Here is a 26663-nt window from a genome sequence, read left to right as displayed (position 1 = left end):
ATCAAATTGGCAATGTCATTAAAGCTGTAGTATTGAAGAACATTGGCCGTATTCACGTAAGGATTTTTCTCATTAAATGCCTCGTTTGCTTTATTAACGTCATTAGCATCAATAGAACCACGAACATTTTAATCTTCAAAACTGTATGCATGAATATGAGGTACATTTTACATGAAAAATTTCTTGTAAATGTAGTGAAATGCTGATTTATGTCTTCAATTCCGTGTGACTGTTGTGTTGATAAATAAAACCCGACGATGTCGATGAGTAGAATCAATTGGGCCCGGCCCGATGCATGATGTGAGTGGAAAAGGCATCAGAGCAGAGTGGAGCCTGCGCCTGAGATGGTGCTGTGCAGTACAGAAAGTGTACGACCATGACGGTCAGAATGGTATTGTGTGAATGCGAGAAACTGGTGGTATGTTGGATGCCTGGTGCTGGTTTATCAGTTTAGACCAAAAAAATCAGTCTATTTCTGTCAGACATGTCAGTTATCATGCCATGGTCGACAGTCAGGGATATGCATATGCTCCGCTTACAGTGTAGTTAGATCTAGTCTGACTTGTCTGGCTCCACGGCATCCTCTCCTTCATAGTCTACTAACTAACCCGAGAGCTCTAGCCCGAGAAGCGACTGCAGCCCAGAAGGTAACCATACGTTCTCGCTACCACGCGTCACGGTTGTCGGGCGCCGACAACCCTGAAAATTTTCAGGGGAAATCCGACAACCGTGAACTTCCCCGACAACCGTGGCCGACAACTGTAAAACAGGCCTAGATCTACAAAAAAAACTGAATATATTTAATAACAAAATCTGCTTTTCAGATCCTAAAATAAACTTGACGATTATTTCGTCCTAGATTTCTTCCCGGGATTTCTTTGACTCACTCACTACGCTATACGATACGACCTCGACTCGAGGCCCAATCTCTTTTGTGGGAAGCGCGAAGATGTTTACCTCGCATTTGCGTATCGCATTGCTCACATTATTTACCGGTACGTCTTTAAAATGGTAGTAAATACGCTAAAAAATAAAGTGAGTTGAGAGGGGTACCGTAGGTTACTGGGTTGGGCAATGTAATTATCAGATTATTAGGAATTTCATTTGATATTATCCGCGGATGTATTCACTTATTTTGTCAAAAATAAAGTGTCAAAAATAATATCAAAATTCGATCGGATTTTAATTTCATCTCGTCCCAGCCTTTGCTACATCGGGGCTACATCGACTACGGTACATGAATTCATTGAATGCTTTTCTGATGACACTCCCTAGATCGAGCGAATTGAGAAAATTAATCAAAGATCACGTTGATAATGACAAAGCCAAAGGAATGGATTGACATAATGTCCAACTCATTTACTTACAGCATAATGATTTATTCACATTTATATTCCGATTTTACTCCATAATTTCCAAAGTCTAGATCTCTACATCGATTTTTTCAAAGTGTTGATTAATTTCGCGACGGTGTGTACCAAGTTCTGTATCACTGCACTAGCGCTCGCAACGACCACATTCAGGAAAAAAAAATCGTGGCATCAAAATCCTTGATCTGGGGATCCGAGTCTTCCAGAATTAGATGGGATCCAAAACTAATTCAGTTTGAATGTTTTTTTTTTCAGATATTCATTGAATCTGTTACAATTTTCATAAGTAATGTTCTTTATTAATATCATTCACATCATTACAACTCATCTTTTTAATGTGACTTATACGTACATACAGTGTATTTTCATTTGTATTGTTCTTTATTGCTCATGGCCTGCCAATTGAATAATGAGCGCACCTGTCACGGTCCTGAGAAATGTTTTTAATCATCACAGTGAATGCTTTATGAATTTTGCTTAACAACTACGTTTTAAAATAAAATATTATTTGAAATTGATTTGTGTGAAGGAGAAAGAAAAAATAAAGGAGGGGGGGGGGGGTGGTCGTGGGCAAATGATGGGATGTTTGTGACTTTATGGAGGAGGGGATTGGCGAAAAGAAGTCAATGTTCGGAGCGAATGAAATTAATATTCATTTATGGATGTGTCTACTGTGATTGATCATTGTGGCTGCATAATCTTTATGGCGATTGAAAAATCCACCTTGGGTCGGGAGGGGTACGTGATTCAATAGATTTCGGTAGAAGTACACAGGGGGATTGACAATTCATTCACGAATTGTGTGAACATTTTAGAGGATATGTATTTCGTTGTTTACGTCCACAATGAGTTGCTGGTATAATTTGAATATCTTTGGATGAATTTTTCAATTTCACTGATGTTATATTTTCTATCGGAATTGTGCTTTTATACAGTTAGCTTTACAAAGTTAGCCTGATTACTGCGAGTGGATGATATTCATGAAATGAGTTAACGAGACGCGCCAAAGCCGATGGCACGTGATCTGATTAGTATTCATTATCTTGGGCTTGAGCCAATCATTGTGCTTGAACGGACTTTCCCGATTTCCCACCCTGGAATGTGTGCCACGTGTGTGACCTTTTAACCTGTTGTTTGAGTGCGAATCAGCTGATTTCGTGACCTCAAATATTCTTCATGTTGTTTACGCTGGATGAGTGCTATACTACGATTAAGAAAATATTTTTACTTTTAATAAACTGTTAAAACGTGAATTTTTGTAAATTTAAAACTACTCACCTAAAGTGATATTTTGATGCAATTTATTGAATCACGTACCTCGATCTTCCACTCATCATGCAAGAAAATATTTTTTAAATTTAAATGTAAAGAAAGATTATTCAGCCATCATCATCAGTAGAATTCTAAAAAATATATTCGCTTCGAATATTGACTTCTTCACCAATCCCACACACACGATCTCCATATCCCCTTGTCATTGTCCACGCCACGACCCCTCCCCTATCGCTCTTTCCCGTCTACAACCCCCCCCCCCCTCTTCCTCTCTCTTTTTTATTTGTACGCTGTATTTGTAGGCCTACATAGTGTATTACCTAAAAATATTTTTCTTATCAATTAACCTATACTTTCAAAACATTATAAATCGCAATTAATAACAAAATCGTAATATCAAAGTTTTATGAATGACTAAAATAATTCTCACGCTCGTGATGAGCACATTCATTATTTTATAGGTGAGTAACGAACAAACACAGCAATAATTGACAGTGATAAAAGAATCTTGATAACAGAGTATAAGTGTAAACATCATCAACAGAAATCTTATGAGAGTTAGTTTCAGAGAGTATCTGAATAAACAAAACAAAAATTCATGCAAATTATATAAGTTAATTGGGGACCCCTTCTCATGAATACCGATGTCCATTACTTGGACTTCCGAGGCTTCCAAACAAAGTCGGAACAATCCTTGGATTTCGTAAGGGCGTGACACGGCGCAAGCTCATAAGGGCTACGCATGCTGTCCGTAGATGTAGTCGGTCATTGACATAAGCAACACGCATTCACAAAATTAATCGCACTTTTACAAGGATGTAGCGGTCTAAACATTGAAATAATGGACTTAATTTATCGATGCCATCAATGTGCATAAATCAATGAACTGTAAGTATAAAATGAGATCGACATTTCCTTTCACCTTTTTAAGTTATAGATCTAAGTAATTGCCTTTCTTCTTCAATCGCAATTCGCGCAACCGTTACGGCTGTGTGGCCGGAAAAGCATTAAACAGACATAAAATGTGGTGCATTTAGCAGCAATCTAAGCTCGTCGATATTGATATTTTCGATAGCTACCGCGCTTCGCGCGGGAGGGGGAAACCCCCCTCCAGAACCCTCCCCCCGTGCGTGCTTCGCACGCACCGAGGCCGCTGCGCGGCTTGCGTCGCTTCGCGCCGACAACCGTCAGAGGGGACCTGGCGAGAACGTTGAGGTAACCATAGGTGGCTTCTAGAGAGTAAAAATCATTTATGATGGGGTGACCATAATTTGTGCACATTTTAAACTTATCATTAAGTTTATTTTCAATCAAAAATTTCTCACAGTTCACACAAAATTAATCAAAATCATTAATACCAGACGGAAGGCAAGATCCTAAACTCAAAATCAAATGTGCTTGATCATGTTGATGGAATTATAAAGTAGGTCAAGGGTTTTGCTTTAGGAAAGAAATCAAGCAGACAAAGGTAAGATAATTAATGTATATCAGATGGAGGTTAAAATGCCATAAATTCGGTTTTATCACATTTTTACTTATTTGGATACATCTGCTTGCAAAATGGCAATTTCATGATGCTTGTCGAGAAGATCAGATTTTCTCGGAGCGGAAAAAGGTAACAAAATTTGCCGATGTTTTGCCAATATTTTCATTAATAGAGACTTTACCATAAAGAAAATTACTACAATGGGTAATATGAAGTCGCTCTTTCTGCTGGTGATATCAGTTTTTTAAGATATTAAGAGATATTTGACCGTGCGCAAAATTAGGTAATGCGCGAAATTAGGTCACACTACCATACGTAGCTTACTCTCAACGAAGCCAGGCAAGTCTCCTCCGTCTTTCCATGGTATTTTTCTCATTTTTTTGATGAATTCTTGTTTAAAAATAAAATCCATAGTGTAGAAATGTCGGAAATGAAGTTGTATCCCATGTACATGATTTAGGGCTAGATCTTTTAGAAAGAAAGTAGAAATCTTGGGGGCGAAAGTTTCAGGTTTTTTGGTGGGACACGCAGATGAATAGAAAGGAAGACCTGGCTTTGTTGAGAGTAACCTTACGTTAGTAAATGATTTTTACTCTCTAGAAGCCTCCTGGCTAGCCACAGGCAGTCATGGCAGTAGAGGCGCACGGCCAAGACAAGTTGGGAGATGAGACTGTCTCCCTTGTGAGAGATTACATCTATCTAGCCATTAACTAACGTATGCTTACTCTCCACAAAGTCAGGGATTCCATCCCATTAATCTGTGTGTACCGCCAAAAAACCTGAAACTTTAGCCCCCGAGATTTCTACTTCTATTAAGATCTAGCCCTAAATCATGTACATGGGATACAACTTCATTTCCGACATTTTTACGCTATCGATTTCATTTTTAAACAAGAATTCTTAAAAATATGAGAAAAATATCGTGAAAAGATGGGGGAGACTTGCCCAATGTTTACGCCGCCATCTTGTTTCTCTTTGTTCTTTGTTCTCTTTGTTCTCATTACGGACGCACGCATCCGTAACGTTGGCGAGGAACACAGTTTCAGGTTTTACGGCGGTACACGCAGATGGCTAAGATTATCTCCAATATCAGAGACTTAGAATTTGGGTATCCAATTTCAGAGACAGTCTCCAGTTTGGGAGACCAATATCCTTTGTTTACATTTGTTGCAAATGGATTACCTTGGCGGCAAATTAGAAATTGATAAGCAGATTCCTTAATGAAAAATGACCCCTTTTCACCATCTAGTTTTGAAATTCACCGTCTACTTTTGTTTTGATAAGGTTATCATCCACACACAAAACAAATGGGCCTCTGAACTCAAAATTTTGCATGGAAAAAATTATGTTCTTGTCGAGTTTGTTTCTTTTGTCCTTTCGCAAAGCAAGTCTCTGATATTGGAGATTGTTTCCCACATTGGAGAGAGTCTCCCATATTGGCCGTGTGCCTCTACTGACAGGCATGGCAACAGGTGTATCATCGAAGTTGGGGGCAAAAACCCAAAATTAAAGAAAAAAGAATTCATGCACCCACCCTCTATGGATGGAGACAGAATCCTGATATCGAGACGGTAGCCCACGAAGTGGGCCGGAGCTCTCTAGGTTATGATATTACATGTAGAACTTGTGGTGCCAGTGCTTCCCACGATGCTTAACTAGTACAGCATCTATAGATAGGGAGACCGCAAGATTTTTCATCAACCACTTCATTAAAGTTGTCTGATTTTGAAAATAGTGCAAAATAGAAATCTACCAAATTTCATAGTAATCCATGAATTAGTCTTTGAGTAATAATCACATGAATTTCGAATGAAATTCAGCCAAATGCTCCAAAATAGGCTCTGTAGTATAATTTGTCACTACACACACAGCTGAAACGCATGATCACACACAGAGTGCAGATATTTTGTGTGCAGTTTTGCATTGGGTTTTCTGGAGTATGGGGGCTGGGGAGGGTATTTTGAGATCAATTCTGACACTTGATCCTGAAGGAAAGGTGAAAAGTAAGTATTTCTATTGGATTCGCCATTATCAATACTGGGCAATTCCATAAAATAATCCACCTTTTTGTATGTCCGACCCTCATTTTTCTCAAGTCTTTATGGTCCTTTGAAAACATTACTGACTGTCAAAAGAACAAGAAATCATAGATGGAAAATTTCACAATGGTGCCACATATAGGGGTTCGAATCAAAATTTAGATAGTACAGTAAATACCGGTAACACATTTCACAAAGCTGCGCATGTAAATGCTGCCCATTGACTGTGTAGCATAAAAAGCCAAGCTCTGTTTTCCCTTTGCTTACTATATTTCACCAGTATATATCTTTTCATTTCTCAGATTTACAGGAATTGCTGAAGAGTTTTGTGACAGGCCAAGAAGCAGTTCCTATTGTTGAGATGCATAGCAGAGGCCAGAAGACACTGCAAAATTTTGAATAAAACTGGAATGAATGGTTCCATAGCAAGTACAAATGTGGATCTACATTATCAAAGCAAACAAAGTTCACCAAATTGATAAGCATGGCTTTATCTTAGAGTTGGTTATTTCACTTGGTTCTGATATCCAGATATTCTAACACTCATCTTGCGGTGTTGATAGAGTTCGGTCACAAAAGGGACTTCAGTCAAACTACATTGTTGAATATGTTAGTATGAACACTATTCGAAGAACAAGTGCAATATCAACAAATTGGTTAGCCAAGTGTCGGGGAGCACTGCAGAGGTGTCCAGGACTGGGTCGTATTGAATGCATGCATTGTGTGGTGTTTGGCTTGCAGTGCCTGGACATTGAGAAGGTTAAGGTTCAAGCCATGATGAACTGATGAACTGATTATCATCTTACATTGATTTGACTTTTCACACTGTCAATGTTTGAGGGTACACTGAGGAAATTGCCTGTTCAAGATGTTTGGGCAACAAAGCTTCATTATAGAACCATAGTCAGACAAACAGAACATCATCTTGTTTCAATTGAGTAACCCCTGTGAAACTCCAACACTTAAAGGAAGATGAGACAATACCTAGACTCTTTCTTTGTCATGCTGTCCATGTGTAAATCCTAAGCTACAGCTCACTGAGGACGTAAGTACTTTTGGTGGCAGCGGTGGGATAATTGGATTTGAAGGCCACACACTGGGACGCTGGCATGGATGCCAAGGGGAAAGGCAAAGGGGTGGACAAGTCCTCAGCAACCCCAGAGAATGTCAAGAAGCAGGTGATGGTGAGGGTTCCTGGAGACCAGGTCAAGAGGCCAGGGCCAGGCAAGAAGAAGACCAGGAATACTCATTCTGAGGCGGTAAGTAGTCCATGGCACCGTAACACAAAGCTTTGTGTGTCATATTGGTTCCTGGTCCTTATTTTGATCAAATTGCGCGGGTCACATTGATCCAGATTTCATGAAAAAAAAACCCCACTGATTCTGTACACTGTATGTGGCCCAATGGGCTGAAGTGATCAGCGCAACACAAAAGATCCATCACCGTGAATAATGATCGATGGTGAAACTACCATGTATCACATGACTGACTTTGACCATTCTATTACAACATTCTTAATATGCAGAATACAATAACTTTCATACCATAGGGTCCAGGGTCCCGAAACACAAAGTTTAGTAATTAATCATATGCTTGATTTTCACGATTGATTGTACATTGCAGTCAATGCAATCAATCGTAAAAAATTATTGTATGATCATTGCTAAATTCTGTGTTACGGGACCCATATTTTGATCGAAATTGCCAAATCCACATGTACATATGAAGGTACATGAACAGGCAAACTGACTATTATAAATGCACCTTTTATACAATGCAAGTCAAATATTCCCCACCCACAAGTCAAAGCAATTTTTCCAATCAGGGCTCCGGTAACACAAGATTAACGATCAGTCGCTAAATGAACTGACCAATCAATATCAATGCCACACGTACCCGCCTGACCAGGGACCAATCAATGCGGTTCTTTCATATTTGCAATCCATCGCAAACTTGTATTACGGAGCCCAGATTATGCAAATGGATGTTACACTGTTATTCAAGTGCATGTACATGCATGTATATTAATGAATTAGATTTATATTGTGCTTTTTGGTCAAGGATTCAAAGTGCAACCATGATTACCCCTTCTTTAGCTCGAGCTACGTGTACCGAATACAGTGGCATTCGGTGCATTCAAGGAAATTAATCCTACTGGGTACCAATTTACCTCGCGTATGTTGAGCGCAGCACAATGTGGATCAATTTCTTGCTGAAGGAAACTACGCCATTGCTCAGATTTGAACCCATGACCCTCTGTTTCAAAGTCTGGACACTGATCCACTCGTGCGTGCAATCAAGGTAAATGTAGCCATGCTAAAGCCGGGGTAATAATAACATTTTGTTAATTAGGGCACGCTGGGAGAACAGTTCTCAGAACTGAAGTGGCTACCCTGGGTAAAATATGACATCATTTACTGGGCCACAATGCTCCATATGTATACAGAGATCTATAAAACAGAATTTCTCCTAAAAGGAAATGATTTCTTTGAATTAATATTCTGTTATTGAAAGCAAAGTTACATGTACCTACAACAAACAAGGAAGTGGAGCATTTTACAGGAACTGTTTATGTGGTGATACATGTATCTACATGCACATATTTATCGTGTGAATGGGGCCTATGAAATACTTCAAGGCCCATTCACATGGTGGATAATTGCACACACGACTATTTTTTGGTTTAAATTTTAATTCATCTTGACATTGTAGGATCTAAGCAAGGAGTTTGCAAAGTGCAAGGAGCAAGGGGACAGAAGACTTGATCTTAGCAAACTATCGGTATGTTGCAATGATTTTTTTATACTAGGTGGTTTTATTCCTTTTTTATAGAAAATTTCAGTGAGAAAAATCATTTATATATATATAATATACCTATTTCATGAAAATTATGGTTGAAGATGAATGTAAGCATAATATCTTTGAAAGCTTTTCTCTCTATTTCGATTACAAATGTAAATCCTAAAAAGATTTGAAGTGATATTTGTGCTGTTATGGAATTAACTTTATCCCCTTACAAATGAGAGTTCCATAAAATTTTGAATTCGAGGTTTTTCTCTAACTCAGCAATTAAAAAAAAAAATCCATATTGTTGAAAACTTAACAGTGATTTCAATGTTTGTAAACTTAATATATTTTTCTTAAAGGTATTATTTCACTTTTTGAGCAGTTGAGTTAAAATATTCTAAATTTAAGATGGAACATATGTATGAGTGCCTGTATTTGTCCTAAAAAAACATTGAACAGACCGTAATATAGAATGAAAAACTCTAATTTAGACACCAAGTACATGTAGCAATTTATTAGCCTGATTTTGAGGACCGTCTGTGAGACGCATTCAGCTTATGCCCAGTTTTCCCAAATTAAAAAAGCTGTGTTGACTCCCTTCTGCTGAGTGTATCTCCTATGCACATACTATTATTAGCTGCAGTGTGTATTCAGTGTACATGTACCTTGTACACACTGTATGCAGGTCAAGCTGGTTTCATGTAGAGTTTATGTGTTGTGATGCACAGATTTGCTGCTGTATACACATATTCATTGAAACCAACCCACAATCGTTTTCAAACTTTGGTTTACATCACCAAAGTTTTAAAAAAGTTCCCTTCGATGTGATACTTTGAAACTTTTGGGATTGTATTTTTACAGTATAAGCCTAATGTTTAGCCAATTTTCAAGAACCAAAATGAGATTTTTTTTAGCAGAAGAAAGTGAAATGTTGAATGTCTGAAGGCTAAATATGATTTTTATTAAAGTTTTCTTTTTCATATTGCATATTTTTTTCTTATCAGGATTACTTGTAATTATATGACACTGTGCATTGTATATGTGTACTCCTTACGTCTTTCATTTGTTTTTTCATTGTCCCTAAATTATTAATTAAAAAAAATCCTTTTTCTTCCCCCCTCCCCCATTCAGATTGCCATTCTCCCGAGTTCGTTGAAAGATGTAAGTACACGAATAAGCTTTTAAACAATACATTGTCTGAAAACAGGATTGAAAACCAAACAATTAAATAATTGCTGTCAGTGATAGGACAAACATTTCCAGATTTTGTAAATGTGGCAGTGCTAACAAGGCTTGCCCTTTCTAGTTGCCTCCTCATTCATTTATAAATCATGTACACTCTTGTCTTTTTATTCAACTGTTTCGCAGATTTTATCATTTTAATATCTGCAATTTTCTACCCATGTAATTTATGTAAACTTTGTACTATGTATGTGCCTTGTATTTGTTTTTATGATGAATGGAATAAATGCTATCAAATCAAATATCAAATCAAACATACTCTTATTGGGTGTTTTAGGTCAGAATGGCAAGAAGTGTCATATTTAATCCAATCAAAACGAAAACAATATAGTTCTTTCAGGAGAGTATTCATGTGCACCGTTTTCCCAGGGTTGGTTGATATAAAATTCTTGAGCCATGAAGTTGGTTAGCAAATCAAATCACAAACACTGTTATTTCAAGAGATTGTTTAATTGCTCCACTTTCCTGAGGTTTTTTTCTTGTGGCTCGTTCAATCTAGCGTTCTTATGATAAATTCTAGCAAGAAAATTAAGGCTTTTTGTCTGCAGGAAATTGCTCCCGTGACCTGCATATCTTTTCGGCCACCTCCTGGACAGACCGTTTCGACTTGCACCTTGACAAAACACAAAATATAGCTCTCTCTCCCTTCTCAGCCTGTGATAACGATTCATTTTCTTTCTGTTTTTAGCTCACTCAGCTTGTGGAACTGTATCTCTACGGTAACAGACTAGTTTGTTTACCTGCGGAGATTGGTTGCCTATGCAACCTCGAGAGATTGGCGCTGAATGAGAACTCACTGACGACGTTACCAGAAGAATTGGAGAAGTTGAGCTCCCTAAAGGTCCTGGATCTGAGGCACAATAAACTTAAAGAGGTAATTACAGTAAAACCTGTGAAAGCCTAAGGGAAACACTAAATGTGACCTTTATAGATAGGTGGCTGCTATAGACAGGTCCCTTAACACACAATCTGCCGCCATAGGAATGGACTCTTGGTGGGGCCCGTAACACAAAGCTAAACAATCATCGTAGAATGTTTTATATTACGATTGATTGCATGGACTACCTTGTACAATTAATCATAGAAATCAAGCAAACAATTAATCGCATACCTCTGTGTTACATGGACCTGGAAGCTGCAATATACATGTACGTGCAATTCATGTACCCTACTGATTGAGAGATAATATGCAAAGAATATGCAGAGCTGCCAAGTAGTACTGATTTTCCGTATTTAGTACTGAAAATAGAGAAGAATACTGATGGTTTCATGCAAAATACTGATTTCTTAAGTTTCAGTTTATGTGTTGTCCTATGGTATTCCTGTGAAAATACTGATTTCCTCACCAAAATACTGATTTTCAGCCTTTGAAATACTGAAATGTTGTTGTTCAGGTTGGCAGCTCTGAATATGATATACATGTATGTGTGAATAAAGATTTCAAAGAAAAGAGACAAATTTTGAGAAGACACTGGGAATCATATCTTGATACCAAAGTATGATATCCATATTATATTAATGGCCCGACTCTACATCTGGGAAGTGTTTCATCAACATAATGTTCGACAAGCTGTAGGATTTGACATCCTTACTTGATTTTGATTGGCTTACATTTAAAAACGATGTTACATGTACCATGTTAACTGTCAGATAAAAATGGGACTTGTCGGATAAAAGTCCTTTCATGACACGCTCCCCAGGAACAAAAATGGCAGTTAATTTTGCTGTCTAATTCCTTTAGACATTATTATGATAATTTCTAAACAAGGCCAGCCTACTGGGGCCCGTTTCATCTAACTTTTTATTATAACAAATGTGCAGAAACTGTTTAACGCTACTGAAAAATCATTCAATTTGATTGGCTGATTCATTTGCTTTTTTATACACAGATTCCTGTTGTGGTGTATAAGCTTCTTTCACTGACCACATTATTCCTCCGCTTCAATCGTATCACCCAAGTTGATGAAGACATTCATAACTTAACAGTAAGTGCATCTTTATCCTTATTTGCAGATTTTAGCATGAAAACTGAGACATAAGAGTAATGAAGTATCATTGAACACTGTGCATGAATTTCAGGTCTCACAACCAAGGTCAAAAGTCACTTTAGGTCAATCAATTTTGGCCATGTTGGGGGTATTGTTCAATTGCCATCATAACTTTGAAAGTCATGAAACAAGGACATAATGGTAATCAAGTATCACTTACTGTTTTGCACAAGTCTTAGGTCACACCATTATAGTCAAAGGTCATTTAGAGTCGATGAATAAAGTGTTTTATTATCATATGAATGGTATTTTTTGAATAGATATTCAATAGTTATTTTTCAATGTCAGCACTTGCTATATTGAATCGTGTAATGGAGGCGAGACTGTCAAAGGTGTTCCTCTTATTTATTTTTTTTTATCATCCTTTTTTCGACCTGTAGAAGCTAACGATGTTGAGCTTGCGGGAGAACAAGATCAAAGCATTGCCGAGAGGAATCGGAAAGCTTACACTTCTTACAACGTTTGACGTCTCTCACAATCACTTGGAACATCTTCCAGAAGGTAAAATATGACTTAAAAATGTACACCTTCAATATTTTGAAAATTTGTCTACACAATTCTCTAGTCTACATCTGACTCTAAGCATGTGCGGATATCGCATAATCAGTGGCCTAGGTATCTATGAATGAAGGGGATGTCAAATTTACACCTGGGTCCCGTAATACAAAGGTTAGCGATTGATCATACTCTTGATTTTCACGATTGATTGTACGTAGTAGTCAATGGAATAAATCGGTCAGGAAAAGCCCAGATGATCGAGGGTGAACCCTGAAAGGACCTGGGGGGGGGGGCAACTTGCTCCCTCCCCCCTCCTGGGCCAAGATGCATCTCAAAATAGCTCAGTCCTTTTAGGGTTAGTGGGTTGTTATTTGTTACCAAGTACTATAAATTTCACAAGACTTAAACAAGAAAAATATCAAAGAACAGTTCTTTTAATTTCTATAACCAAACAAACCTCTTTTTATTTGAAATAGAATTTGGGAACTGTACACATTGGTCTGCACAGTGCGTTCCTGCACTGGTTCTTTTCAATACTATAACCAAACAAACCTCTTCTTATTTGGAATAGAAATCAGGAACTGTTCTTACTGGTCCATAGACCTTTAGCACAATGAGTTCCTGGACTTGTTCTTTTCATTATTGTAACCAAACCTCTTCTTATTTGGAACAGAAATCAGGAACTGTTCTTACTGGTCCATAGACCTTTAGCACAATGAGTTCCTGGACTTGTTCTTTTCATTACTATAACCAAGCAAACCTCTTATTATTTGGAATAGAAATCTGGAACTGTTCTTACTGGTCCATAGACCTTTAGCACAATGAGTTCCTGGACTTGTTCTTTTCATTACTGTAACCAAACCTCTTCTTATTTGGAACAGAAATCAGGAACTGTTCTTACTGGTCCATAGACCTTTAGCACAATGAGTTCCTGGACTTGTTCTTTTCATTACTATAACCAAGCAAACCTCTTATTATTTGGAATAGAAATCTGGAACTGTTCTTACTGGTCCATAGACCTTTAGCACAATGAGTTCCTGGACTTGTTCTTTTCATTATTGTAACCAAACCTCTTCTTATTTGGAATAGAAATCAGGAACTGTTCTTACTGGTCCATAGACCTTTAGCACAATGAGTTCCTGGACTTGTTCTTTTCATTACTATAACCAAACAAACCTCTTCTTATTTGGAATAGAAATCAGGAACTGTTCTTACTGGTCCATAGACCTTTAGCACAATGAGTTCCTGGACTTGTTCTTTTCATTATTGTAACCAAACCTCTTCTTATTTGGAACAGAAATCAGGAACTGTTCTTACTGGTCCATAGACCTTTAGCACAATGAGTTCCTGGACTTGTTCTTTTCATTACTATAACCAAGCAAACCTCTTATTATTTGGAATAGAAATCTGGAACTGTTCTTACTGGTCCATAGACCTTTAGCACAATGAGTTCCTGGACTTGTTCTTTTCATTACTATAACCAAACAAACCTCTTATTTGGAATAGAAATCAGGAACTGTTCTTACTGGTCCATAGACCTTTAGCACAATGAGTTCCTGGACTTGTTCTTTTCATTACTTTAACCAAACAAACCTCAAATGGGGAAACTAGCGAGCCTGCCAATTTTTGGTCTCATTTGCATATTGCCGACCCACAGCGTATTTGCATATACCCCCGGCTTATTTGCAACGGATCAGTGCCCACCTATTGTTCTCGCGTTCTTAAGTACGGTCCTGGAGATTAGTATAAATAGAGTACGATATCAGACAATTTTCGTCACTTGATAAAGAGTTGCAGCGGCACTCGAAAGCTCGTGAACTTGTAAGCAAGTGAACACTTTTTGCGAGAGTGATCACAAATTTCCTTGTTGACCATAGTAGATTGCGACACAAATGAATACCCTCTAGCGATTAAACCTCTTCTTATTTGAAATAGAAATTGGGAACTGTTCCCACTGGTCCGTAGACCTTTACCACAATGAGTTCCTGGACTGGTTCTTTTTATTATTAAAACCAAGCACACCTCTTCTTATTTGAAATAGAAATCGGGAACTGTACTTTGCTATCCTCACTGGACCTACAGCACAATGAGCTCCTGGACCTCCCTGAGTCTATTGGTAACCTCAACTGTTTGAGTCGTCTTGGGCTGAGGTATAACAGACTTACCGCCATCCCAAAGACTCTCAGCAACTGTGTCAATCTTGAGGAATTCAACGTCGAAGGCAACAACATTGGCATCCTACCAGTATGTACTCAGTTCAATTTATTCATTCTTTTCCGTTTAAAACATTCATTCTTGTATTGCAAGTTCCCCAAAGTCTGCGCAGTCCCCCTTGCCAGTGCACACGCGTATCTGTGTGATTCTAGCAAGAGAATATATGCAACAAACACAGACTTTACACAGGCAATACATAGACCGATATTCATTAAAAAATCTGACTCAAAATTGTGGCAAAATAATGAATTTGGGGCATTTCATGTGACGACCTCAAAATGCATCCTTTCTCATTAAACTCCCCGAATCGTGTGCAAAGTGAAAGGGTGTGCAGACATTAGGAACCATTTTTTTTTTTCAATCTGAAAATGACTGCTTGAGGTTTTTTCCAAGAAAATCATATAATTTCTTTCAAATTTCTATGAGATATTTGGTACATTTGCATATACTCATAATAGTATTAGGAACATTATTAACTGAAAGATTTTGTGAAATAAAAAGAAATTCATGTTAAATCCTAGCTCAAATTGTTAGGTGTGCAGACTTGGAGACCACCATCACACATTCATTGTAACTATAAGTAGTACACATAGGAGTGACAGATAAATGCAAGGGTAATGGGACGTAGGGAAATATGTTTACTCTATGGTTTTGCGATACCAGACTGGAAGACTAGAATAAAAATGACCAGTGCACCAAAAACATAACCAATAAACACAGCTTTCTAACACAAAAGTATATAGTAGAAAAAGTTGTTAGTTATAATCAAAGTTTCAATATGAAGCAAAGGAAAGTGAAAATCAATAAAGTGAAAAGCATCACTGTAGAATTTATGACCAGTTACTTTTTTTTGCAATAGGGAGGATTTAGGTTTGTTGATAAGGTTACCTGGCTGTGGATAGTGTACAAAACTACAGGAAATCATGAACAAGAACATACTCAATATGATCACATATGTAGCCAAAAGAACAGACAGATAAATGATGGTAGTGAGACATTTTGGTATCTAAAGACGATGTCCGGAAACAGTCAACAGGGAGTAGGAAGAGCCGTGGTGTAGTGGTTCTGACTCTCACCTTGTAAACAGAGGGTCGTGTGTTCAAATCCCACCGCGGTCTGGCGTCCATTGGCAAGGCGTTAATCCACACTTTGCCACTCTCGACCCAGGTGCCAAATGGGTACCCGGTAGGATGCGAAAGATACTGTATGTTTGGTTTTGCCAGTGCCATAATGAGGCTGCGATGAATGCTAGGAATGCTCCTCAGGGAGTGGAAATTGTGCATTTTTCATGCGGGTTTGAAATGAATCCAATGACCAGGGTAATAATATACTGTAACGCACTTTGAGTCATTCTGGGAAAAGCACTTTATAAAAATTGGCTATTATTATTATGATTAATGGAACAAAAAATGGATTCAAACAAAAAAATAATAATTTGAGGTGACTTATGCTCCAGTCACAATTCCCCTGCGGCGGCCGTATGGCGAGTCGAAGACAGCCGTTTTATTAATTTCTATTCTAACCATCTATATGTAGCTGGTACAAAAAATGTTATAATAACTGTTATTGACTCGCCATGCGGCCACTGTATGGGAAATGTGACTGCGGCTTTATTGTTAGTTTTGGGGTGGCTGGTCACTAGGCCTGGTGGTTTCCATCAATCAGCACTCAAATACTAATATTTACACTAATTGAATGTTCACCAGATGTTGATTACTGATTTAAGACATTCGATCATCAAAATTATACGGCTATTATCTTTGATATCAACAACCAAGTGCTAGATAACAAATTATTAAGTAATTGCTAAAATTTAATGAATTCCAAATGTTGTAACTCCCTTCAGACATGACAGTGATAGTCAAGTCAGCTGCTTAGAGTGATTCCATTCTCAATTGGTGCCATGCTGGCGTACTCAATCAACTGAGTCAGCTTGGTCATGATATGTGACTGCAGGTCAACTTTTTGTGATTTCTGAAAATCAAGAAATCTTGATTGTTCGAACCATTTGAATGTTTACTCTGGCAAATATCAAATGTAAAAAAAACGGTTCCTGTCCCAGGCCGACTGGTCGCATATTTGTGTTGTTTCCACTGATTTTTATGTTTTTCTCAAGAACTAAGTATTGAAGCAAACTATTCAGCTTCCACCCTTTTCAATCTCTTTATCACAGGAAGGACTTCTTTGCTCATTAAACAAATTGACAAGCATATGCCTGTCAAGGAATAACTTCACAGCATACCCAGTAGGAGGACCACAGCAATTCGCCACAGTCGATGTAAGTAATAATTTTCTATTTAGCGATGCTGTGGCTCAGTTCATAACTATTTGGACTCTGAACCACGTGGTCCGGGGTTCAAATCCCACCACAGGTTTATTTTCAATTGGTCTAATGCCAATTTGTCCTAATAGCAAATTGTCTACCATAATTTGGTCTATTTTCAAGGCTTTAATAATATTATGGTTTTTAGTCTGGATCTGGATGTGTGTCATCGTTTCATCTCTGCACCCATGTTTTTGAAAGGTGGATGCAGAGAGGAAAGCACTCACATACTTCCAGATGGACTTGGTTATGTACCCCATGTTATATTCCTGCTTATACATGAATTGTAATAAATGTGAATCATTTACTTCTTCTTGTATATATACATATGTTCTGTTTATTCATAATTTGTAAAGCGCATAGAGAACTAGACCAGTTATTATGCGCTTAATAAGTATCCTCTATTATTATAATTATTACCATCAGTTTGTCCACTATCCACATGGTCTAAATTCTATTTGGAAATACTTGCCATTTCATCTAATAACCAGTTGGTCCAATAGCCAGTTCATATACCATTTAGTCTAATTGGACTATGTGTTAAATGGTCGACAGAATGAAAAGAAAATGGGTATTAGACCAGCTGATTATGAAACGAAATGGTCATAGACAAACTGGTGATCAGACGAATGACGAAGATTATTGGACCAAATGGTTGTTTACCAAATTGTTGTTACACAAAATGTTGATGGACGGAGTGGCATTAGACTAAAAGAAGGTAGACCATGGTGATGTGCAGACGAATTGGCAATTTACCTGGTATTCTTAGATTGCTATAGTGACAGCTGAGAGGAGCTTGCATCAGACAGGGTAATAGTATGCAACGCTAGGAAATGCTTTATGAAGTGCTTTATAAATGTAACATATTAATTCATTCATTATTTAAGTGAACAACCGACTTAAAACAATGGCTTTTAATAGTAGAATGATTATTTATTGTGGTTGCATTAGGATCTGATTGATTAACTGACTTGTACTTCGTAATCCTTGTTTCCATTTCTCTTTTTCTCAGACAATTAATATGGATCACAATCAGATCAACAAGATTCCTTTTGGGATTTTCAGTCGATCAAAGTACCTGACCAAACTCAACATGAAGGACAACCAGTTGACGGCTCTTCCACTAGGTGAGTGTGCAGTCTGCCTCAGAAGACTAATCTGGGCCACAATGGTTGATTTCAAGTTCATTGTTGACCTTTTGGTGTTGGTGTTGGGTCAATTTTTACACGATTATAACACCAAACATAAAATGAGGATGGTCCCGAAAAGTCACTCACTAGTTGCAGAGATGTCAATAATGTGATCTGGATCAGTTTTATAAACTCTTAATAAGTTTTGGAGCTAGGGGAAGCAATCAAAATTTCAACACTAACACCAACACCAAGGCCAACACCGAACTTGAAATCACCCAATGCTCTACACAGTGGTGCGTTGTGGCCCAGTGGATTAGTCTTCAGACTCTGAAACAGAGGGTCATGGGTTCGAATCCCAGCCATGGCATAGTTTCCTTCAGCAAGAAATTTATCCACATTGCACTGCACTCAACCCGGGTGAGGTAAATGTGTACCTGGCAGGGATTTATTCCTTGAAATGCCACCACGCTGTAAAAGGCTGCGGGGCTAAAGCCAGGGTAATAATATCCTATCAAGCACAGAGGGACGAATTTGGCAGTGATATGCGCTATTTAAGCTTGACAGTATAGTTATAATATTGCTGTTCATTTTACAGATTTATATCATGGTGCCATGCCGGTTGCATGGCATTTTCTTCGGCGACAATTGCTCCGCTTGGAAATTCCAGTCATTAATGGAATGACCAACTTTAACCCTGGGTTTAATGCTATACCCTAACCTAACATGAAACCTGATAAAACATTCCTTATTCCACAATCATGAAAATTTACCTGTTTTTCGATAAGCATTTACTTGCTAGGCCGCAAGCTGCGTCAGACAATCAAAGCTGTAGTAGCTGATTATGGTTAACTAACATATTGCCGACTAGTAGCTACTAACATGAAACCCAATTACAATCCTAACCCTACATCTTAGATGAAATAAAGCCTAGAGCAATTGTCACCGGAGCAAATGTTGTATCACCTTGCCGCAGTCTCTTTTAAACCTTTTTTTTTGCTTTGTTTATCAGATGTTAACAGTTGGACGAGTATGGTCGAGCTGAATCTTGGCACCAATCAGATCAGCAAGCTGCCAGAAGATATTGAACACCTAACATCATTAGAGGTTCTTATCCTTAGTAATAATCTTCTCAGGGTAAGTTATCAGAAACTATTCCACTTATAGAGATACAGAATAAGGTCTAAGATATTGAACACCTTGGAGGAGAAAAGTATGAAGCATATTGTGAAAGGTTAGAGTTGTGTCTTTGTGCAGAAATTCTGCAAGCACCTCTTCATTTACCAAATCTTTCCCATTTTGTAGACTAATGGGGCCATTCCACTATCATGATCTGAATCCCTGGTCCATTCCAATCATTAGAACGGCAGTGACAGAGCTGCCAAGTAGTACTGATTTTCAGTATTTAGTACTGAAAAGTGAGAGAAGAATACTGATAGTTTCATGTAAAATACTGATTTCTAAAGTTTCAGTTGTATGTGTGGTCCTATGGTATTTTTTGAAAATACTGATTTCCTCACCGAAAAAATGATTTTCAGCTTCAAAAATACTGAAATGTTCCTTTTCAGGTTGGCAGCTCTGCAGTGAGCTAGATAGGAATCGGTTGAAATTGGAAGGATGAGGGGAAGAAGTGAAGGAGGGAGAGAAGAAGAGGAGGGGAAGAAAAGGAAGAAGGGAGAAGAGGAGGAGGGGGAGAATAGGAAGAGGGGAGAAGATAAGGAGGAGAGGGAGAAGAGAAGGAGGAGGGGAGAAGAGAAGGATGAGGGGAAGAAAAGAAGGAAGGAGAGAAGAAAAGGAGGGGAAGAAAAGGAGGAGGGGGGAAAAGAGGAGGAGGGGGAGAATAGGAAGAGGGGAGAAGATAAGAAGGAGAGGGAGAAGAGAAGAAGGATGGGAGAAGAGGAGGAGGGGTGAAGAGAATGAGGTGGGGAGAAGAAATTGAGAAAGAGGAAGGGATAAGAGAAGGAAGAGTGGGAGAAGAAGAGGATAGAAAAATAAAATGAGGGGAATTGAGAAGGAGGTGAGAAGAAAAGGATGAGGGGAAGAAGAGAAGAAGGAGGGAGAAGCAAAAGAGGAGGGGGAGAAGAGGAGGAGGGGGGGGGAATAAAAGGAGGAGGGGGAGAAGAAAGGGAGGGGGAGAAGAGAATGAAGTAAAGGGGAAGAGGAAGAGGAAAAAACAAAAAGGATATGGTAGATGAATCATCTACTGAAAATGTTGATAATTATATGCAAACATAAAATTGATCCATATGCTATATTGACATATTTTGATAAATAAGTAAATATATTAAACCAAAAAACCTATTTTGCAGAGACTTCCAAGCAGGATCGGGAACCTGAGTAGGTTGAGAGAATTAGATCTTGAGGAGAACAAATTAGAAGCTTTGCCCTCTGAAATAGGTGAGTGCATATTTGCTTGCTCAAGGGGGGATGATTCACAAGGTTTTCTGGTATATATGGTAGGCCTCTCATCTTAGATTACTTTAACTGTTGGGTAAATTCTAGCATTTTCCATATTCAATAATTATAATTTCAATTTTCATGGATTTAGCTCCTTCAGAAATGAAAAAAATTAGATACGAGTTTCTTCAAAGTGTTTTTATAAGCATTTTCAGTGCTTGTAATTCAGGATAAAACATATTAGCAATTACGCCTCATATCAACAATGCACTTCATAATTTCAGAAGAGACGCTTCTATTGGCATATAACAAGCTTAATGATTGGTTGATGGTGAAATATTGGCCGTATCAGAGATGAAATAGGGGACATCCTTACATAGATAAGACAATTTTCAGAATACCACCCCAGGATATTATTGCTAGAAGAGTATGTTTAGAATTTTGTCTGTCTTTTTGGTGACATGGATTCTTATTATATTTTACATGTATTTCGTCATGAACTAAGTCCAAAATGTTCATATAATTATTCAATTCAATTCATTTATTTGACATCCTTTAAAAAAATCATACAAACATAGGCCTATATACAAGTATACAACAAAGGAGTAAAAGAATTTAAATTACAATATAAGCAATAATACGAAAATAAAAATGGTAGAAATATAAAAGAAATGGAAATAAAATGCAGTGGATGTAGGAAGTCAGAAAGGCCATTGACCTGTCAAGCCGACTCCCTTGATTACTACATTATACGAATAAAAACATAAATAGAATAGTGGCCAAAAACAAAACAAACAATACTCGAACATATTGACATCAACCCCCCCCCCACACACACACACACACATTAGATAGGCAGTTGGAATTATTTACTATATGCAGACAGTTGGTTTTGTTTCAATCTACGTTTCAATGATGAGAATGTAACAGATGATTTTAAAGTATCGGGTAAATTATTCCACAAGTTTGGCCCTTTATAACGAATTGTAGATTTAGAAAGCGTATAACGAAAGAACGGTATATATAATTTGTTTGAATTTCTCGTTACATAATTATTTATACTGCTATTAAATATAAAATAACTATTAAAACAAGATGGAAAAGTAGAATTTAAATTAAAATATTGGTACATAAATAAAATAATTTGCGATTCATAAAGTTCATTTAGCTTTAAAATTTTTAGCTTAAAAAATAAAATCTGTGTATGAGCTCTAAAAAATGAATTTGTTATTACCCTTATTGCACGTTTTTGAATCACATATATCCTTTGGAATAAATATGAGGCACAGCCACCCCAGATAATCAGACAATAATTCAAATGTGGCAAGATCAAGGTATTATATATATTTACTAGGATGCGTAGTGGTAAAATTTTTTTGACTCTGTTCAATACTCCGATTACTCTAGAAATCTTTTTACAAATGTAATCTATGTGATATTTCCAAGTCATATTTTCGTCATATTTACTATTATAAATAGTAAAATTCTGTTAAGCACTGATGATATTCTATGAGTGTGGAGCTTTGCGGCCAAGTGGATTAGTCTCCTGACTTTGAAACAGCGGATCGTGGGTTCAAATCCCAACCATGTCATAGTTTCCTGCAGCAAGAAATTTATCCACATTGTGCTACACTCGACCCGTGTGAGGGTAGTAATTAACTTGAAATGTGTGTGCGCTGTAATTACGTCCACCAAGTTATAACTGGGGTAATAATATCCAAGCTTTTTAGAAGTGAGTAGAGACATTATAATTATTATGTGGTAAGCGCTATTCAGGAACTGTTTGGGTTTTTATTATTCTAATTTATCTATGCAACAAGGATTCAGCAGGATTATTTTTTTCTCTAGCCAAACAAGTAAAATCTTATTTTTGTTCTTTTCTCAGCTTACCTGAAAGAGCTTCAAAAACTATCTGTGCAGACGAATCAACTTACGCAACTCCCAAGATCCATAGGGTAAGAAAGTGTTCAAAGATGAGTGAGAGTGATTGCTGTGAGTGTGAGTGAGGTCCACCCACCCCTTTGGATGGCACACACTCCCTTTGAATTGAGACACACCCCCTCTGAATTTATACACACCCCCTTTCTTTGGCACACACTCCCTTTGAATTGAGACACACCCCCTCTGAATTTATACACACCCTCTTCGGCACACACCTTTTCCATTGAGACACACACTTCCGTTGAATTGAGACACACCCTCTTTGAATTTAGACACACCCCCTTTCATTGAAACACACACTCTTTTATTGAGTTCCAACATTTCCATTGTAACACACCCACTTTCATTGAGACACTTGTGTGATATAACAATTTTATTAAAAACAAACATAGCCACAGCCCATCAGACACTTTGCAAACCTTCAAGGATTGCCTGATGGCAGCATAGTTTGCATTCATCTATAAAATTGTCTTGATATTCATTTTTCACTCTTCCCTAGGCGACTCACGAATCTGGTCTACTTGAAGGCTGGCGAAAACAATTTGTCGTCATTACCTGATGAAATAGGTGAGTCTAAATTGCAAACAGTGATGGTGCCCTCTCGTGGAACATTTCAAGAAACTTGAAATCAATTGCAAGTCAATTTGGGCTTTCTAAATCGATCACAAGTCTTGTAATTCATTGCAAATTTGCACTCAATTTGCTTGTCTACACTTCAAAACAAGAAGTCAAGTTTATTCACTTCAGTTAAATCTGATGTATGATTTGTATATATGCTAGGGTTAATTTGCAATTGATTGCAAATATGTTTTTCCAACATTCCATGAGCAATGTTTTAGTTAACTCAATAAGAACTATATCTATACTGATATGGAATGCTAGTTTACCACTCATTAATTAAGGGAACTTGTCAAATGTATGATTGATTGAAGGATTTATAGAACATATCCGTCCTCACAGTCCAGAGAATGAATTACAATTGTAACAATGTATATACGAGATACTACGTGGTACTGTTAGCAGGAATACCGCAATACAAGGATGCCTTGCATCTTTTCAAAGAGGCTTTACCGCAATCCCTGATATTTGTCTCTAATGTAATGTGATGAAAAGCTGCTGCATCTGGAATTAATTTGCTTATCTGCTTCTTAATGCATAGAGTTTAAAGTGATTTTCTGTAGTAAAGATAGATAAATGTTTCTTCATCTGATCTTGTACTTCTTTTTGTTTTAATTTAGGCTCGCTTGAACAACTTCAACAACTCTACATTAATGACAATCACAATCTTAATCATCTCCCGTTTGAGCTGGCGTTATGTTCATCACTACAGATAATGAGTATAGAGAATTGTCCTCTCTCACAGATACCGCCAGAGGTGGTAGCAGGCGGGCCGTCTCTCGTTATACAGGTGAGCAAGATTTCCTCTTCTATTCTCCTATTAGTGTAGAGATTAGCCCTCTCTAGCAGATACCACCAGAGTTGGTAACAGGCGGGCTGTCTCTCGTACAGGTGAGGGAGATTTCCTCTTGTATTCTGCTTTAAGTATAGAGAATTGCCCTCTCTCACAGATACCTACAGAGGTGGTAGGAGGTGGGCAGTCTCTCGTTATACAGGTAAGATTTCCTCTTCTAATCTGCTATTAGGATAGAGGTGTTAGGATGTGGGCCATCTCTTGTTGTACAGGTAAGATTTCCTCTTCTATTCTGCTATTATGTATAGAGAATTGCCCCCTCTCACATTCATAATTTTCAGCTTTTTGTACAAAAGTATAGGAGCTTTGCAATTTTAACTATTTGAATTTTTAGTCACTCACTCCCCCTATAATCTCAGGGCGTCGTGGTCTAGTGGTTATGACTCTTGTCTTTCAATCTGAGGGAACGTGAGTTCAATTCCCAGCCATGGCGTGTGTTCCTTCAGCAAGAAATTTACCCACATTGTGTAGCTCTCACCCCAGGTGAGGTGAATGGGTACCTGGTAGGAACAAATTCCTTTAATGCCAGAGTGCATGTTGGCAGCACGGCTATCGCCAGGGTAATAATAATAACATTGTTGTAATGCACAGTTGAGTAGGCGCACTTATCCACCTTCTTAGGTGCTCTAGGCCCTACTATGTTGCCTCGGCTGAATAAAGCTAGTCTCCTGATTCCGGTGCCCACAGCTTGTTGAGGATTTACTTCCTGCCGGTACCCTTTACCTCATCTGGGTTGAGTGCAGGTTAATGTGGTTTAATTTCTTGCTGAAGGAAAACATGCCATTGCTGGGAATCGAACCCACGTCCCTCAGATTGAAAGGTGCGAGTCTTGACCACTAGACCATGATGCCTCGAATATACAATGTATGCATGTACAGATAGAACAGTTGTGTAATATAAATGTACAATTATTATTCTTTGTTTTTGTGTCTTTTTTTTATAGTACCTGCGATACCAGGGCCCCTATCGTCACATGGTGTCACTCTGATTTCAATGGAGATGCACCTTGGATATTATGCAAACAGTACCGTGTAAACACTCCCCAGAAAACATTTAAGACTTATGGTAATTTATGTGTATATTCCATTGAGAAACGCTGGCTGTGTCAACGCTGGGAACTATAATCGAACTGCAAACGTCAGTGTTTTTATTCTATGTGGACAGCAGGAGGACTGCAAGAGGGTTGAAAGGTGGAGATACTGTGAAGACATTCCACTGCACACTCTGTTATGTTAATACAACTCCCGTGGTGCAGCGCTGTGTTCAGACTGATAGAGAGTGAATACAGCAACCCTCCATTTATTACAGTAATGAGTGAAACATGTATGACATGTATGAACACACTGCAGGATACCAATTAGGATTTGGATTCACCATGAATATATGTTGTACAAGACGATTTATTCCTGCAAGGGTGATGAGCTGCGTTCAGACTTAAAAGAAATGAATGGTCTGATTCTCCAATCATACTGGTAGCAAACAGTATGCCATAAAAAACTCAAAAGGATCTTTAAATTGCAGAGGAAGGAATGATTATAACCATGTATCTGTGCACTGCAAGCGATTTGAATTCTACAATATATTTGTGTTCTGTTTTTATTTTCCATTCGTGTGAACACATCTTTGCAATGGCTTCGTTTCATCAGAGAATGCATGAACCCAACAGGATGTGTGCTTCAGCAATAAAGAACATTATCGGAAGCTTTCGCATTTTGGATGAAATTAATATGCTCTGAGCCTTCATGAGTTAGTCAGCTCCATCTTCAGAAGATTTCTACACCACTGAGAAAGTTAGTGTGCCAGGCTCTTCAGTGATGTATTGCAGGCCTGCCAACTATTCCTTTTCTTCCAGGAGTTACCCCGTTTTTAAGATTTTTTATCATCCCAAAAGAGGAGCACTCCGTTTTTCCATACATTCGAGATGAAAATAAATCAGTCCATATATGTATTTGTGTGGAGGGGTATGGATGTGGGTATAGGTGTAAGAGTAAAATTGTTTCTCAACCCTTGTAATTTCCCAATGTTTAAATATAAGAATGCTAAACATGTCTTAATTAAAAAAAAAGTGAGGGAGATGCATCTGACATAGAGTGGAAAAGTTTGCGCTGTGCGACTAGGACACCTTATTGTTTTTGTTTTCAAATGTTGGCAGGCCTGCTTTTGGGTTTATATTCAATTGCTCTACATACAGTTGATCTCCTCTGATAATACTAGAAGGGCTTAACTCAATTATTCTATTTTCAATAAAGTCAGACATTTTCTGTTCGGTCTACACTACAGTTGGTCTGATATTAACCCAAGTCTAATGTCTACTGAGTCTAATGCCAAAGTCTGTCTAATTTCCACTTAATGGTACTATGTGTGCTTGGTTAAAGAGAAATGCCAGTAGTTGCAGTAAACACCGATTTCATGAGAAAGTCTGTAAAACCAGGCTTAATTGTCAGT

General features: G+C 37.9%; 1 protein-coding gene across 2 annotated transcripts; it reads left to right on the top strand.

The window, feature by feature from the left end:
* Positions 1–26663, top strand: LOC121417168 (leucine-rich repeat protein SHOC-2-like). Of its 2 annotated transcripts, none has more exons than XM_041610759.1 (16): positions 1–56; positions 6470–7426; positions 8880–8948; positions 10086–10115; positions 10885–11070; positions 12086–12181; positions 12625–12745; positions 14784–14986; positions 17130–17234; positions 18292–18406; positions 19422–19546; positions 20719–20806; positions 22692–22761; positions 23247–23314; positions 23986–24155; positions 25162–26663. In XM_041610759.1, exons 2-16 carry the CDS (start codon positions 7277–7279, stop codon positions 25204–25206), a joined length of 1641 nt encoding a protein of 546 aa, XP_041466693.1. In that variant the 5' UTR covers positions 1–56; positions 6470–7276; the 3' UTR covers positions 25207–26663. The 2 variants fall into 2 exon arrangements, with proteins under 2 accessions (XP_041466693.1, XP_041466692.1); XM_041610758.1 differs by lacking the exon at positions 1–56 and adding an exon at positions 63–160.

The sequence above is a fragment of the Lytechinus variegatus genome, chromosome 6, assembly GCF_018143015.1.
Source record: "Lytechinus variegatus isolate NC3 chromosome 6, Lvar_3.0, whole genome shotgun sequence".
Classification (NCBI taxonomy): domain Eukaryota; kingdom Metazoa; phylum Echinodermata; class Echinoidea; order Temnopleuroida; family Toxopneustidae; genus Lytechinus; species Lytechinus variegatus.
Note: the sequence above shows the minus strand (reverse complement) of the source record. Positions and strands in the feature narration are given on the sequence as shown.